The sequence below is a fragment of the Vitis riparia genome, chromosome 6 (assembly GCF_004353265.1).
Source record: "Vitis riparia cultivar Riparia Gloire de Montpellier isolate 1030 chromosome 6, EGFV_Vit.rip_1.0, whole genome shotgun sequence".
Taxonomy (NCBI): domain Eukaryota; kingdom Viridiplantae; phylum Streptophyta; class Magnoliopsida; order Vitales; family Vitaceae; genus Vitis; species Vitis riparia.
In genome coordinates this window covers 20344300-20362272 of record NC_048436.1, presented here as the reverse complement: position 1 = coordinate 20362272, position 17973 = coordinate 20344300, and the positions used below count along the sequence as shown (strand labels likewise).

Here is a 17973-nt window from a genome sequence, read left to right as displayed (position 1 = left end):
CAGATTTAGGCCCCACAACTCTTTGACTGGGAAAATATTGAAGCCTAGTGATTGTTTTGATTCTTTTGAAAGACTTTTCCAACTTTATGGATGTGTAAGCGGTTATGGAGGCCTCATATTCATACCTTGAATTACTTTCATTACCCACCTTCCTCATAGGCCTTTGGCCTTTGAGCCACCATTTGGTTCAGGAAAATATTAGACACTGAATAGACGGGAAAAGTTGGAGGAAAGAAGTGAAGAACAATGAAAAATTAGATTGAAATTCAATTAATTATTCTTATTTCTTATTTGAATTTTATTTTAATTCTTTTTTTATGAAGATTATATAATTTAAAAATATGTAAGTTTTTAATTATATTTGATTTTTTGTAGTTTTTTATGATAAAATCAAACATTAGAAAATAACTTTTTTAATTATTTTTTAAGATTAATCTAAAAAACTATTTTTTGATAACTGTTTTGAAAAACAAATGGTAGGTTTTAAACTGGTTTTGAAACTCACATTTTCAAAATGCCACTTCCCGCCATTTTCCCTCTACTATTCCCATTGCCCTCTTCTCTATTATCTGTATTTCTTGTTTTCTTGCATTCAAAAAACTAAACCTTAGCCCTAAAAGCTTCAAGCTCTCCAATATCTCATTTCCCTGATTCAATTGTTCTTTGAGTTGAGATCCTATTCCTAAACCTTTATATTCCAAATCTTATATCCATGTTTGATACCTTTTATATTTCAAATCTTTTGATCATGTTTGATTAATCGGATATAATTTGATGTAATGATATTATGATAAGAATTTTTTTTTTTAAATTTCATATTTCTATAATTTATATATATATATATATATTTCCTGTAGACCTGTTCATGAATTTGGCAGTTGAGTGTGTGCATATATGAGAATTTATTGATAAGAATTTAGCATTATTTTAATTCAGGATTTAGGGTTTTGGGTTTAGCATTTTATTTGAGAAATTAGGAAGACTCATTATAATTTTTTTGTATGTTGTCATAAAATTACCAAATGAAAAAATTATTGACATATTAGATTAGGTTAACAATTTGTTCCATTATAATAACTAGTAATAATCGCTTTCAAGCTACTTTGGGGTTAATTTATATTTAAGGTATGCATCTTATAAATATATTAGAACATGGAAAATACTATTAAATGTGTATTAGGTGAGATTTCACAACGAATATAAAAGAACATGCCAAATTTATGAATTTCATAAATTTGAACATGATGCATAGGACATTGAAATGTCTCTGGATAACTCAAATGTTCCATCAGTATTTAAATGTCCCTATAAAGGATTCAAATACGGATACCTTCGTATTTTTTGGGTTTGTTTTCGTATTACAAAGGATATTTTAAGTAATTTTGATTTTGAAAGATCTCTCTCAAATGATTTTTTAGTATTTTGATATAAATATAAAATCTTCTAAATTTAAATAAGCATAAAAATATATTCACTCTATATATATATATATAAATTCTCCATTTTTCAAAGATTTCAAAAGCAATCTTAAAAGAAATTTTTGCTTTTTTTTTTTTTAAATTTCCATCTCTGTAAATAAATAATGGAATTTCCATTGAAACGAGTCTCATTCCATTTTCACCCCTGAAAAAGGCTATATTTACGGAATCAGACCGCTCTCTAAAAGAAAAAGAAAAAAAATTAACTCCAAATCAAGCCCCATTTCTCTTTGTCTTCTGACACACGTGTGGAGTTCGCATGTCACACCGCCGGCGACCATGCCTACGTCAGCGTCGACTCACCGGCCGGAGGACCTGCTTACGCGGCTGCGCTCCGCCAACGCCGAAGCCGACGCCAAACTCAAAGCCCTAAGGGAGGTCAAGAACCAGATCATCGGTAACCGCACCAAGAAGCTCTCATACATCAAGCTTGGCGCCGTCCCTGCCGTTGTCTCCGTTCTCGCCGCTACCGCCGACGACTGCTCCTCCGTCCTCGTCCAGTCCGCCGCTGCCATCGGCAGCTTCGCCTGCGGCTTTGAAGCTGGCGTTCAGGCGGTGCTCCGCGCCGGCGCTTTTCCTCATTTGTTGCGCCTTCTCTCCAATTCTAATGGAAAGGTTGTTTCTCTACTGGTTTGATTTGTTTTGCATGTCGAGATTTCTTGCTTGTTGCGAAGAAAATGGAGGAAAAACGATTAAATCCTAAATTTTTTTGTTCGGTTGGGACCTGGGAAAACACATGCATCTCCAATATAGTGCGGCTAATTTCTTGTGCTTGCTTTCTGATTGGATTCCGAGAAAAGAGGGTGTAACAATTGGTTCTTGAATATTTAACAGTTCGGAATTGAAGTGAACACATTTTTTTCCGTGTCTGTTTTTTTGTTGATTTCTATTTGATTTCCTAAAAAAGTGGGGAGAATAAAGGAAACTGAGGGTGAAGTTTATGTCTGTAGAAGATAACACTTCTAACTCTACTAATCCAAATGGTTGAATTAGGTTCATTTGAAAGGTATTTTTTTGTCTGATTTGAAGTGTTTTGGACCAAGATTTTTTAGTTGGTTGCTGGGAAAATGTAGTAAATCAATTGATTCTTGAAATTTTGTTTGTTTGGCAGCAGATGATTTGTGAGAATATGAGATTCTCTCTTTCATGAAAAACAAAAATCCACTCTGAAGAATGCCTAATTTCCTAGGCAAACTAATAGGAAAAAAAAATGGAACTGAAATTTATATTGTTTAGTTTTCCATAGGCAATAAGAGAATATATAGCACCTAAGCAAAAGGCGCAACAAAGTATACACGATATATACATTTTGTAGCCAAAACAGGCAAGCATCCAGAAACCGTTGCATTAGGCTCTACTGATCAAAATAGTTGCAATAGGCTCATTTGAGTGGAGTTGTTTATCTTCCCTGCTGTATCATGAAATAACAATACAATGTAGTTTCAATTCATTTGATCTGTTTTCCATCTCATGGTCTTGCTTGGTTACCAAGAAAATTTAGGAAGAGAATTGAATCCTAGGTTTTTCATTGCCTGATAAACAAGAGAGAAAAATCTGTTCCAAAATCTGGCTACTTTCTTGTGCTTGATTACTTTCTGTTCTCCTGCTGAGAAATCAGAGGAAAGGGAAAAATGTTGAAATTTTGACTCTTAGGTTTTCTATTGTTTGTTTCCAAAGAAAAATGAAAATTAAGCAATGTAGTTGTATTAGATTATGTGTAATGGAGGTTTTTATTTTTATTTTTTTTGAGTAGTTATATTTGAAATTCAAGGATTGTAATTTTTTGTTAAGATGTGTTGGTTAGTTAAATTGGCAAAATGCAGGAAAGGAAATAAATCAAAGTTTTAATCTTGGATTTTCTGTTGTTGGGATCAAAGAGAGGAAAAAAATAAACTTAGCTGAACCAAATGTAATTATTTGGCTTACTTGAGTTTATGTTTTGGTTTTTTGGAAAGAAGACCGATATGGAATATGTTTCATTGATAGGCAAAGTTAAAAAGAAAATATATAAAAGGAGATGGAGGATTACACAATCTTGCCCTAACCTGAACCCTCCATTAAATTCCAAAGAGATATGTCAAGACCCCTAATGGACCCTAGCTCGGTCAAAAAATTTTTAGGAACCCATCTTTTACCGACTAATATAATCTATCCTCCTCTCTAAAACTTTTTCTATTGTGGTTCCTTTTCGGTGCATCAAAATAGCATAGAGGGACTACCTTCCATGCCAATGTTTTAAAAGTCACACTTAAGGTATGCCTATGTGCTAGGCAATATGATACATTTTCCATAGTGTCTCACCTAGAGGCTCAAGCTAGGTGTAGTGTCTTCAATAAGTTGCCACTTTAGGTGCTCGGGTGGATGCTTGGAGCCAGCAAAGGTGGACTTTTTTGTCTTTATTTATTTATTTTTAATCTAGGCCAATATGACACCATTTTGAAACTCAATTTTTTTAAAAAAAAAAAAAATCAAATCAACATCACTTTGGATTTCTTTTTCTTAAATTCCAAGGTAGAATGAGACCTTTTTACCAAATCCTTCTAGTCACCATGAATGCCCAAGTCCCTCAAACCCAACTTGGGCTAGCTTGCTCCATAGTCCTAACCCCTCAAACTGAACCTTGTAACCATTCTCTTTTGTTGGGACTTGTGAGTGCTTGAGCTCATGAAGAAGAAGCCTCAAACCCAACAAGCCATTCTCTTATCCTAGGGCTCATGTCTGCTATGACTCATGATGGAGATGTAGTAGCAACATACCTAGATGGTTGACTTTGTAGCACTATGTCATGGACTTAGGCCTTTCCTAAGTTCAAGTGCGGTACTTAGACAACTCAAGACACTTGACATTGCTAAGTCAACCTTTCCCACCCACTTAGCTAGATAGTTTAATTAATGTACACAACTTGGAAGCTAGAAAGCGCAACAAAGGCAATAGTTAAGAAATGAAGATTTGTATTGTACAAGGAATGTTTTACAAGGCTAGAAGCTCTCAACTTGCTCAATGTTTTGGCTAAATGAGACCACTTCCTAGTTATAAGCACCTGTGGAACTCTCTAGAACCAACAAAAGTTCCATTCTATCCTAAAGTTCTCTATACAAAGGCTATGTACAACATATGTACAAGAGTACTCTAGAACTCTTTGGAATGCGCCACACTTTTTCCTTACCTTCCACCCTTGTGTAGAGATGTGAGGACATCTCTAGGCTTCTCTAGAAGTTTCCACACTTCTCCACTATTAGCTAAGTGTAGATGGCTCTAGGAGATTTCAGAAGCTTCCTGCTTTTCTATATAAGTTCCAGGGATGGTCATTTGAGTAGGTTATGACACTTATGTCACGACTTGCTCAAATGACCCTTCCTTGGGTTTATATAGGTGAGTAGAAAGCTTCTAGAACCTTGGAGTCATCTACACTAGTGGAGGAGTGTAGAAGGTTCTGGAGAGAGTTAAAGGTGTCCACACATCTTTACACCGAGGGTAAAAGACAAGGGAAACCTATGTGATGTTCTAGAGACTTTTAGACATGCCTTGTAAATACTTGTACATAGCTTTTGTATAGAGTTTTCTAGATAATTCTAGGATGGTAGGAAACTTTGTGGGTTCCAAAGAGTTCCTAATGTGCTTATAAATAGGTAAGGGTCTCATTTGGCCAAGGCACCACCCAAAACCACCTAGATCACATCCTAACCAAGCAAGTAAGCTTCCAAAACATTGTAAAGCTTCCTTTGAGTAATAAAGTTTCATATTCTTTAAGTGTTGCCTACGGTTCTCTTAGTTTCCAAATCGAAAATATTATGTATCGAAAAAGTTCGATATGATATATAGGTAAGATATATCGTCTGACGGAAATATCTGTAAATATCGGTAAATATCGACAATATGTCGGTAATCACGAATATATCAGCGATGCAAGCAAAATATCAGCCCTAAATGGGAAAAAATCGTTGAAATTTCGGAGATATATCGGATATATCGGGGAAAAATCGGTAAAAAATTAAATTATTATAAATAAATTAATTTTAATTATCTTATAATTTATTTTGTATACTAATTAAATATAAAACAAATATAAAATCATAAATAAAATTATCAATATTTTTAAATAGAAATCATAAATATATTTAAATCATATAATTAGTAGATTTGCAATAATTTAATTTTAAATTAATAATTTTATTTTATTTTGATATTCAAGTGTAATAATACTATATTGAGAATAAATTAACTTAGTAGATTTTTAAATTAGTATAACATTGAATTTAAATTAGTACATTTTTACAATTAATTAATATATTTTCAATAGAGGTAAGTAAATTAACTTAACATAGTAATATATTTGAATCACATAATTAATATATTTGTAATAATTTAACTTTATAATGAGTGTATACTTACAAAATTCACATTTCTTATCAATCGACACTATATAATTAAATTTAATATCGCAAATCATATCATTCACATATCAATTTCTTCAACAAAACAACTTTAAAATGTCTATTATACTTCTAATATCATTTTTAAGAGTTTTTTTTTTTTTTTTTTAGATTTTCATAAATTTTGATAAATTTTTTGTCTATCGATATTTTATGGCAAAATATCCGCCGATATATCCTATATATCCTTAAAATCCAAGTATCGATATATCCATGATTATTGATATTTTCATAAATGAGTACAAGGAAAAGATTGACTTAGCAACTTCAAGCGGGGTGAGTTGTCTAAGTGCCGCATGTGAGCTTAGGAAAAGCCTAAGTCCCTGACACTTAGCTGTCTAAAGATGCTTTTTGTTTTCCTTTCCTTTCATATTTTATTTGTTTGGATTTTTCTACAAAGTATTTAGTCATTATTTTATGTATCTGAGTGAACTATGTTTTTTAATATATATTGTATTTTGTTTGTCTGTTTTTAAATTTGAAGGTGTTTGGATTGGCTGATTTTTTTATTTGCATTGAGTTTTTTCTTTTCTTTTCTTTTTAACTATATGTATTTAACATAACTATACTTCAATGTAAATAGAATAATATATATTAGTTAAGTAGCTTTTTTAGGTGAAATTATATTGCATTAACATCGACAATCTAGGAATATATATATATATATATATATATATGCACTTAATATGAGTATATGAAAAAAAAAAATGCATATCCAAAACTACAATATTTCATGAAACTACCCATGTGCCTTATGGTGTGCCTCACTTCACTCACACACACACCTTCACTCGGCCCTAGAAGGTCCTTGCGCCTCTTTGAATTTTGCTCCACACACTACTTTGCATTCTTGCCATGTTAGGCTAAGAGCACTTTTCTTATAGCTTCAAGGAACACCCAGTGAAGACCAAAAGGGCAAGCACAAGATCCTAAAGCATATAGGCTATGTGACACAATGGACTAGAATATTATTTGTTGACTCTTCCATGACCTTGCATAAACAACATTTATTTGCTAAATGTTAACCTATTTCATTAGTTGATCAACTACAAGGATCTTTTTCTACATAGTGACCCCACTCTAGAAAGAAAGAAAGAAAAAAGGATAAAAAAAAAAACACATCCACAAAAGAGTCTTGAAGTCCAAATCTCTTTAGGGGGGAACTTCGCAAATGCTTTAAAAGATAAGAATGAGTAAAATTATTTTATAAAAATCTATCTATTCTCCACATCCTTCCACACTAAACTATTTTCAGTAGTTCCTTGAAAAGGGACAGCATGGAAGGGTAGCAATCTTTTATTGGGGTTCCCATAATATCTATCCAATCAAAACTTAATTTTCCACACATTCCCACTCAAGGTATGAACTCTGAGGCAAAAGTTGTTCCAGCAGGTCCAATGGTCTTCTAAAGGTCCATTCCAAGTGCCTCTTCTACCTCTTTGGAGTTGGTTTTTATTTATTTATTTATTTTTATTTTTATTGATTTTTTTTTTTTTTTGAGTATCAAAGAAAAAAAAAAAAAAAATTCCTCCTAAGGGTATTGGAGATATGGTTATCATTTCATTTAGAGGATTGAGGAATTCAATCAGAGGCAAGATTCTTTGACATATCACTTGCCCCACTATACCGTGGATTGTGTGATAAGAGAGAAATGCTAGGATTTTTAAGGAAAAATTGCAGAATAGAAGGGATGCCGTGGGATCTTTTTCATTTCTACTCCTCCTTTTGGGCCTTTTGTATTGCCGCTTTTAGAGGAGTTCCACTTCATGTTCTTCAACTTAGTTGGTCTTCGGTTTGTAATTCGAAAGAGGTGGATAACGTTGAGAGAGTTCGATTTTGGTTTTTGTGATATTTTGTGCATGCTTTTATTTGTAGTCCTCCTTGTACGGTGGAGTATAGTCTTACTTTGATCAGGTTTTGCATTTTTGGGAAGGACCTCTCATCCTTTTCTTGAACCTTACTATTATGAGTATATATATTGTTTCTGATAAAAAAAAAAACAGGGAGAAAAAAAAAAATCTTGCCAAGCTTACTTGCAATACCTTGTCTCCACATACAAATATCATCTGCTGAGGTACCTACACAATCATTTTCCAAGAAGAGTTTGGTTTAGTTTCTCAGAACTTTTGATAGCAGGGCCTCCATTATTCTTCTCTTTCCAGACAGTGTCCCACTTCACAAGGTGCAACTTTTTCCCTAAAAGATTGTGCACCCACAAGAAATCTTGTTGAATCTTCTCCTGCCAGTTTCTGACTACCTTACGAATAATAAATAAAGATTTGTGATAAATAGTGGGTTGTATTTGGGTGCTTTTGGTGGGAATCGATCTACCTCCTTTATAAAGGTATTGCTTCTTCCAAGAGGTATGCCTTCTCTTAATTTGCTCCTCTACCACCTCCCACATTGCACAGGATCTGAAAGGGGCCTTAAAGGGAAGGTATGTATAAGTAGTGCACAAAACACATGCCTACACTTGGTTGTCAATGCCCATCTCTCATTATCAAGGATCTCCCCTACTGGAATAACCACTCTCCCAAAAATTGGCTTTCAAATGAGAAATCATTTTAAAGCAAAAAAGCACCAAGATGCTAGCTGGTCAACATTTCCATTACAGAGGATAAGAGGACATAATCTGTGTAAGGAAGATAAGATTTACGCACTCTCTCCTCCTCTTCCTCTCCAACCTTAGAGCCACTGATGAAACCCCTTGAACTGCTTTGGTGATGCAACAACTAGGGCTTCCATAATCACCATGAACATGTAAAGAGAGAGGGTCCCCTTGTCCTAACTCCTTGGAACTCTAGAAATAGTCTACCAAGGTCCTGCCAAATAGAATAGAAAAATATAACTATAGAAATGTTGATTCTCGTTCAACTCAGCCATTTATGCCAAAACTCATCATATTCAAAAGTAAAAAAGGGAAATCCAAATTCTTGTGGTCATAGGGCTTCTCAATGTCAAGCTTACTAGCCACCCTCTCTCTCATACTATTTTTTCTTAGTCAATTGCCTTAAATTCTATCAAGACGGCCTTAAAGATTCTGCTTGTCCTTTACAAATATATTTTGGTACTCAAAGATAACTTTTCCAATGGGGTTCTAATATAGATTTCAGGGGGGAATTTTATGAAGGCTTCCCATTAAGGTTGTTGGCCTAAAATTGTAGGCACCAAAACTAGGGAAGTAGTATTTAGGCTTCTCTCAAAATTCCTCTTTTGAGGAACTTCTCTAGGACGCCAAAACCTCCCCTTTCACTGGCCACAGTTAACCCATTCAGGCCCAGAGCTTCATCATCTCTAAAGATCAGCTAGAGCATCCAAAATCAAAGCCTCTCCAAAAGGACACTCAAGATCCTCCTTGTCAGCAGAAGAAATAAACTTTAACTGCAAATGCTCAAAGCATGTCCTCCTAACCAGAGGATATGAGTACAACACTTGGAAGAAGTTAGCCACCCCCAACTTAGATGCCTCATCCTTACCTGTTCCAATTTCATCGACTCTCAATCTTCTAATAAAATTTCCTTTTTGGTGCACACTAGCCATTCTATTGGATTCCTATCCCCTTCTTGAATCCAAAGTGCTCTTGACTTTTGTCTCCATGAGGTTTGTTCCATGATAGCCAACTGACCATAATCCTCCAGGACTGATCTTCAGACCTCATCCTCCACTGACAAAGTGAACTCCCTCATCTTGTTATCACAAACTGAATTTGTTCCAAAGCCACTTATTTGCATGCTAAAACATTATGAAAGATTTTTTTGTTCCATCTGTTCCAGTTCTCCATTAAAGCTTCTGGTTTTCTGCCCAAAACAAAATAATGGAAACCTCTGAAATCATAACTTTGCTCCCCAAGACCTAATCAAGTCACTAAAGCCTTCCTTCTTCAACCACATGTTCTTGAAACTGAACAGACTTTTACCACTTCTTGCACCATCACAATCTAGAAGAACATGGCAGTGATCTGAAACTTCCCTCGAAAGAATAGATTGGTTGACGTGCTCTGCTATCCCATCCAAGCAAAGATGAAAGGTGACCAGGTTGATGACCACTCTAAGTGAACCTCCAGTACATAAAGGAATGCCAGGAAACTGTACTCCTTGATGCAACCTGGAAAATCTCTCATTGCTTTGGACACAGATCCTTTCTTTCTGCCACCACCACCAGCCCATGCACCCAAGAAAACACCTATAGAAAACCATCCAAAGTTTTTCAACCGAAAGGACATGGAATACAGTACTACCATCATTTCCAAACACTCCCATGACTCTTAGAGTCCCAAAAACACTGTAAGAAATATGGTTCAAAGCTTTAGTTTATTTTATTTCCTTGATTTCCTCAGCGCTTTTAGACCACTCCAAAAGAGATTTAATAAGGATCTCTTCAACTTTTGGTTGTGGAGCTCTTCCTCATTGAAGATCCTTCTATTTCTTTCATGCCACAAAACAAGCAAAGTGGAGCCATGCTCCAAGCCTTCTTCTATCTTTTATCCATATACTTTACCTTTCAAGTTCCAACCCAAAAGGAGTTCGTTCATGGAATTTGGGTACAACCACTGCAGCCCAAGAATTGTGAATGACATGTCCCACAACTTTCTAACTCTATCACAATGGATAAAAATGTGGATTCCTCACTGACTTTACCTAGACAGCATCTGTTGGACATCAACCATCCTCTTCCATAAGGACATCAATGATTAGGATACATATTTTTGATGGAGAGTTCTGTTATATTGATCTCATCTGGATTAATCACTGAATTAACTATTTTTCTTCAAGTACTCTTTATCTGTCTGTTTAATTTTGAATGTCATTTGGATGGCTTTGTTTTTTCTGCAGGTTGTGGATGCTGGTGCTCGTTCCCTTAGAATGATTTATCAATCAAAACTGGCTCCAAAGTATGATTTTCTTCAAGAGAAAAACATGGAATTTCTTCTTTCATTGTTAAATAGTGAAAACGAAAATGTTACTGGACTTGGTGCAAGTATCATTACACATTCTTGTGAGACAAGTGCAGAGCAGAACGCATTGTGTGATGCTGGGGTCTTAAAGAAACTTATTGGTCTTCTTCAAGGTTCTCTAAGTCAGAGAGATGCTAGTTTAGAGTCTATTGCCACAGTTATCAGGAGCAATCCTGAAGTTGTTTCAAAGTTTGTGGGACCTGAAAATGGAAGAGCCTTAAGTGCCGTAACTGAGTTAACAAAGGATAGGTACCCCCGGACAAGGTTACTTGCCTGCATGTGCTTGATTGTTGTAAGGAACACTTCTCCTGGCTTACAGGATCTAGCAATTCGAACCAAATTGATTCTAATACTACTTGAGCTTCTTGATGATCCTGGTCAAGTTGGAGATGAAGCTTCTTTTGCTTTGTCTAGTCTAATTGCAGAAAAGGAGGATTTACAGAAACTAGCATTCGAGGAAAATGCTATTGATAAACTTTGCAACCACTTGCAGAAAGGTTCTTTACAGGCTAAACGCTTCCAAGGAATATTGCTGGCATTGGCTGATCTATGCTCAAAGTTGGAAAACTGCAGGTCCAGGTTCCTAGCATTGCAGGTTTGTTGTTTCACATTATTTCACAGGATCCATCAAATTCTTCATGTAATTATTTTTAGTGCTGTCCTTAGTTTTCTTTAGAATAATTTTTTTTTTGGCATGCTTTCACTTCTGAATTAATTAGCTTAATCACTTCTTTCGGTGAGTCATCAGGAGACATTGACCTAGATTTCTGATCCATCTTCTTAGCCTGTTCACTTGTTTGACTTATTATATGCTCACCTCTCTCCTGAAGAAAGTACTGCATTTTTTTTCAACTAAGAAAATTATGTAACTTAAAAATGGGAGGGAATATAAAAGGGGGTAGACAACAGAGATTAAAGGTCATGTTTGACAACTGTTTTTGAAAAAGAAAAAACGCAATTTTTCTTTTTCTGAACAGAACATTTTTTCAACTTAAAATGCATGTTTGACAAATTTTGGACTGAAAGTTTTTTAAGAATTTGTTCTGAAAACATGGTGATTTTCGAGAACAAATTGAGATGTTTTCAAGTTTATTTTTGTAAAGTATTATGAAAAACAATTGAAAACATAGAGAAGTGGTCTGGTACATGTAATCTATACATGTCAATATTGCACTCACTAAAAGTAAGCCGAGACAACTGTTTTTCAGAATTAAGTTCTCAAACTGAATTTTGTTTATGAAAAGAACAAAAAACTATTTTTATGAGGAGTTTTCAAAAACTAATTTTTGAGAATTGTTTTAAAAAATATTGCCAAACGGACCTTAAGGTTTTCTTGGTTTGGCTCAGTTTCAGTTTGCATATTTTTTTCCAATAGGATGAGGTCAAGGAATAGCTTATTAGTAGTAATGGATATTCCTATTAAACCCTTTTTCCCAACCCTGGTTTCAGTGGTTTATTTCCTCAGAATGAGATATTAAATGCTTTTGTATGAACAATGTTTGTTGACTTGAGCTGTACAAGTGGTTGCGTGGTCAAATATCCTTTGCTAAACTGAATTATGTGGGACTGGAAATGTGCATTCTATTCTAGAATATCCAAGAGGCATTTGTGTAGGAGCAGCTAGAGAAATGGTTGCAAACTTTTAATGCCTGATATAACAGTTCTCATCATATTTGGAATCTTTTCCCATATATACTTATTAACTATAGCTAAATTAGTTATGTTTTCCACCTTGTAAAGCCAGAAAGAACGTTACTGATGACCCAACATGTAATTTCAAGAAATTAGAGTTAATTCAAAGATTGCAGTTTGAAAATATTTACCATGTGAGTGCTTGAGTTACTTGTAGCTTGTAATATATTCTCATGAATGTAGGTCATGAACTCGGTAATTGATGCATTAACTCATGATAGTGGTGAAGTACGTGCTGCGGCTTGCATTTGCTTAAGAAGTGTCTCTCGGTCGGTCAAGGTTTGAACATGACCACCAAATTTATGATATTGAATCTGATTTAAACCGTAGGGACTTTTACTAATAAGATATCATTCAGAACCTGAGTGCAGGTAACTTTATGAATGAAACAGTTGTGATTCCCTTGGTTCAGCTTTTATCCGACACTTCTACTTCTGTTCAGGTGTGTGTTTTCTTATCTGATCAAAGATCATTTTTGTAGCTTAGTTGTTTTATTATGATATCTCTACAGAATGAACATGTGGAAGGGGTAGCTGAGTTTGCAATGCACATTTATTTGGTGTTACTGGAACTGAGAGTACCAATGATCAAAAGAGCCTATGATGAAAGTATTTTTTAAAGATGTCTTGATTGTGAATTTGGTTGGACATCCATTTTTTTTTTTTAATACTCAAATAAGAGTGTATATTAATAAAAATATTAAGGGTGCCAAACTAAAGTGGCAAACATAGTATACCGGAAGTATACAAGTGAGAGACAAAAAAAAACCAACTATAGTAGCTACAACCCCATTTTAAGAAAAAGAGCCCAACCATTCTATAAAAGATAACAAATAAGTTGGGCCTTCTTGCCCGTCTCCTAGTAGGAACCCTTGAGACCACATATACATATTAGTTATGAGGGAATCCTTGAGAGTTTCGATTGTGCGCTGCTCCCCTTCAAAAGTTCTTTGATTTCGATCCCCTTCCAAACTGTCCATAAAAGGCAAAGAGAGATTGTTCTCCAAACCTTCCTCCTTTTCCTACCCACAAAGCTATCATGCGAACCCTCTAACAAATCCTTAACGGAAAAATGGAGAACCCACAAAATGCCAAAGAAGTAGAAGAGAAAGTGCCATAACTCTCTAGCTATCCTACAATGGATGAGAAGATGGTCTACCGATTCATCTGCATCTTGACACAGAAAAAAAACCTGCCAAAACCCATCCTCTCCTCTTGAGCTGGTCCATAGTTAGGATCTGGCCCAAGTCACTTCCCAAGCAAAAAAAACTCACTTTGGTAGGAGCCTTGGAGCCTCATATTATCTTTAAAGGAAAAGTCACTTCACCCCCTCTTAGTGGATGTGCTTCTTTCTTTGACATTTTTTAGAAGAATGCTGCCCCTCCCAGGGTGGCTTTCTTTGTGTTGACTGTTGTCTGAGAGAATTTTGACTGTGGCCCATATGAAGGTTCAGGCATGGTTAATTGGGGTCTGCCAAAAGTTCGCTTCTCTAATCTGTTTTCTTTTCTTGCCATCTGAATACTTCATGTGTACATGGGTTGCCCCATTTTACACTTCCTCTGTAAATTTCAGTTGTCCTTAAAAAATTATATTATTATTTTAGTTTTTGCCTAAATTTTGTGATTTCAATCTCATTTTCAGAGTGATTGGGGATGGTTTTTTTTGTGAGACAAAACTGTGAAATAATCACAGTATGCTCCATGATGAAAAAATTAGTACTCAAACTTGTTTTTCTCTTCTATCTCCTTATGTGGAGGCTGAAGGCTGGAGTTTGGATGTCAGGTTCCTATTGGGCTGCCAAAATGGGGCCCAGCCACACTGTGCCAGAATCCAAAATTTCATGGAACTCCATCAAGGAAGCCTTCTATGCTCAACAGTTGATTGAAAATATATATTTCATAGTTGTAAAAATAAAGTGATTGTGTTGATTTTTGGCCTTATAGAGCTCTTTGCATCCATTGTGTTGGCAGTGCAGACATAACTTCAACAACTTGGAGTTTCATAATGATCTAAATCCAAATTTTCTTTATGTGATGTTTTCTTTCCTCAAAATGGTGTTTGGATGGCAAGCTGAAATATTTGTGTTATTTCAAAATGATGTGTTGATGTCTGGGTGCAGAATTCTTGTGAAGCACATGCGGTGAAAACAAAAATCTTGCAAAGTCACATTGTTTGAAGGCCCATAAAACAGTTATATGTAATAATTGAAAGATGTTGGGAAATATTGCTTCTTTCCCATTATACCCATGCCATTTAACTGCCTATCAGAGATGGTTATATTTTCAATTCTTATTTACCCAAATATTAGTTGTGAAGAAACCATATTAATGAGATCACAATTAATCTCAATTGACTAAACATCTTTGTCATGATCATGTCATCTATAAAATTAGGCTCTTCTCACATGCTTGAATGATTGCTTCTGAATTTTTGTGTTTCAACATTTAATGAGCCTCTCTTCAACTCTATCTTTGCCAGGTTGCAGCTCTTGGTGCTATTAGCAACATAGTAGTTGATTTTACAACACATAAGTCAATTTTTATGCAATGTGGAGGTGTTAAGCAGCTTGTTCAGTTATCAAAATCAATGGATCCAACAATCAGATTAAATTCCGTATGGGGTTTGAGGAACTTGATGTTCCTTGCGGATAACAGGTGCAAAGAAGGGATCTTTTTGGAGCTCACTGCATCCTTGTTAGCAAGCCTTATTTGTGGTAATTATGCTAATCATATCTCCGTGCTGGTTGCAATTCATTTTTAGTATGATGATATGTGGCATTTGCTTCATTTCCTTGTTTCTTTTTGGGCTTATTGTATAGACGTTTTTAAACCCTCCCATTTGAGTGTAATTCAGCTTAGTTGGCTCTTGATTTGTACACCTTAGGGCTGGGTCTACAAGGTCAGGGGCTGTTACACTTGTGTAGGCTTCTTGTTCTTTTTGTATAACCCCATTGTATAGTGGAGGTTTACTCAGTTCTTTTTTATCAGGTTTGTTTTTCTTGAGGAGGATTTCTCATCCTTCTCATGTTCTATTTATTCTCAATTAATACATACGTCTGTTTCTGATATTAAAAAAAAAAAAAAAATGTACTAACAAACCATCCAATTGTGCTGTGCAGATCCCGAGCCATCTGTCCAAGAGCAAGCCCTTGGTCTTGTCCGCAATCTTGTTGATGGCTGTATCAACTCTGTTGAGTATGTATTTGTTGAAGATAGTATTATATTACAAGCTGTTGGAAAGCAATTGCAAAGCACTTTGAAAGCTGAAGTTGGGATTCAGGTCAGAAGTTTTCCCATCCTATTTTAGTAGGAAGGTTTCAAAGTAACATTTGGTAATACTCACATTAACTATTCAGAATGAGAAGTTAGATTACCATGTTAATTTAATTTGACTTGATTATTTATATTGTGACATGCTAATATTTTTATAAGAAATCTTATATTGGTAGTTGCTGTTACATCCATTTGATGTGTCTTTTTTGAAATTGCTTCAATGTTTTGTGAAATGAAATCTTACATATTTACCTCTTAGCAAGCACTCTGAAATGCTGCAGTTTTTAAAATTGTCTCTACAAAATTTTCCTCAAAGATATTTTATTCCCAAGACTACCAAGTTGCAGTGTCACATACCAATTAAATGAGCTTGGACACGTCATTGATAAAAAAATTCTAGTATGATTTTCTTCTAACTGAACAAGTTGCATCTATAATTTAAACTCTTATAGTCAGAAGAAATCTGAAATACTTACTAGCACGACATATTAAGGGTTTTATATGGTTTCCATACTCAACCCTCAGTCCTGTATTGGCAACAGAAGTGCTACAGAAATGCTGAACATATGTTTTATATACCCATCAAGAATGCCTCTTTTTAATGGAATTATGTATGTCTTTCTGGTAGAGAAAGGAGGGGAGAAGGGAAGGGAATATCGGTTTCATTGCTAACAATATTTCCCCCAAATGATTCTCTTATAGGGAATGTATGTGCTCAGCAATGTGGCAACTGGAAATGAGTTCCATAAGGAAGCAGTAATGCATCAACTTTTTCCACAAGCAGGCAACAGCACCCAACCTATTATTATCAAATTTTTGCAGAGTAATGACAGCAGGCTACGCACGGCAGCAGTCTGGACAGTCTTAAATCTCACTTTTCCACGCAGTCTCGGTGCCTATGGTCGGTTTGTAAAACTATGCAGTGCTGGCGTATTATCTCAAATAAAGAATATGGCCAATGATCCCTGCCTGGATGTAAAGGTAGTTAGTAATATATATATATATATATATATTTGAACTTAGATGAGTTCTTGTCATTTTTTGAACTGCAAGCTGAAACATAATTCAATTCTTTACTTGATGCAGCTTCGTGTTAGAACAGTGCTTGGGCAGTCTCTGACTTTTGGTGATGGATCTACTTGATGCTGTTTTATCTTTCATTGATCCTGAGAGCTGAGGAAAGAATTTTGATGCTATCTGGTGCTTGGGCTCCACCCTGTTTTGTAAGATATCATACACCCTTTTTTGCGGAGGCCTGCTACGACATGGTATGCTTTAGTCAAGGCTTATAATGACTTCTATTTATGGTCTTAGAACTCGAGGCTTTCGATATATGTACCATTATAATGGTTAAAATGAGATTCTTTTGTATTGCATTTCTGAAGATAGATGCTATTCATTATTTCATTGAAAAAAGGTATTTATTACTCAAATGTGGTCATCAACAATGGAACAACAGCTGTTCTTAAAACATCAAATCCATATATAAAGGTTGTTTTTTGAAGTCATTTCAAATAGACTACCCTCACAATGACACTTCACACAAATGTTTTAAGATTACATGTCAGTTTTCGGTACCTTCAACCTGTTTATCACCAAATGATTCTGCTTGACTAATTCAACTTACCATGAAGCTTTGGTTGTGAAGACCAGGTTTGATATGAATAAAATCTCTGCTTCTATTTGTTAGCCTTTCCTTTTTGCAGGTGTAACCCATTGATTTCAGTTTTTCCATCCAGAGCAGTGGTGTGGCTTGCCAGGCAAATGGGTACTGATGATCAGTTTCAAAAGTCCCGAACCATGATGCAGCCCACATTCTTGTTTCTTGTTTTCTGATAATGTAACACTGTACCTACTGCCTTTCAGCATTTATCAGATTATTAAAGCTGTATCTTCGGGCTACCCTCGCAAAAAAACTGTTGTATGGAGCAGATGTTCCTCTCTTTTTAAATTTAAAGGCTTTAGGTATGCTTTGAAATTTGCTCAGAAAAGTGTGGCACAAACTCCCCATTCTGCTCTTAGGTTTCTCCTGAAGTAGTAGTAGCAGAATAATACTGTGAATCCTGCTTTTATGATTTGATATGGTGATGTCATGTGATTGGTTCTGGTTTTGATACTGTAACGGGAGATCATTCAACAAGTACG

General features: G+C 35.2%; 1 protein-coding gene across 4 annotated transcripts; it reads left to right on the top strand.

Moving 5' to 3' along the window:
• The first annotated feature begins 1690 nt into the window (after nt 1–1690).
• LOC117916081 (armadillo repeat-containing protein 8) lies at nt 1691–17814 on the top strand. Of its 4 annotated transcripts, none has more exons than XR_004651503.1 (9): nt 1691–2093; nt 10744–11460; nt 12741–12836; nt 12916–12999; nt 15035–15269; nt 15675–15835; nt 16531–16809; nt 16915–17096; nt 17573–17814. XR_004651503.1 is itself a non-coding variant. In XM_034831904.1 (8 exons), the coding sequence occupies exons 1-8, from the start codon at nt 1758–1760 to the stop codon at nt 16969–16971; spliced, it is 1965 nt and encodes a 654-aa protein (XP_034687795.1). In that variant the 5' UTR covers nt 1691–1757; the 3' UTR covers nt 16972–17336. The 4 variants fall into 4 exon arrangements, 1 of the variants encoding a protein (XP_034687795.1); XR_004651502.1 differs by having other exon boundaries at nt 17568–17814; XR_004651501.1 differs by having other exon boundaries at nt 17535–17814.
• The last annotated feature ends 159 nt before the right edge of the window (nt 17815–17973 follow it).

Bases quoted from the DNA above. Each gene is read 5' to 3' on its own strand.
- LOC117916081 (XM_034831904.1), top strand. From the start codon at position 1,758: ATGCCTACGTCAGCGTCGACTCACCGGCCGGAGGACCTGCTTACGCGG. The intron at 15,836-16,530 runs GTCAGAAGTTTT...ATTCTCTTATAG, and splicing joins AAGCTGAAGTTGGGATTCAG to GGAATGTATGTGCTCAGCAA. The intron at 16,810-16,914 runs GTAGTTAGTAAT...TACTTGATGCAG, and splicing joins ATCCCTGCCTGGATGTAAAG to CTTCGTGTTAGAACAGTGCT.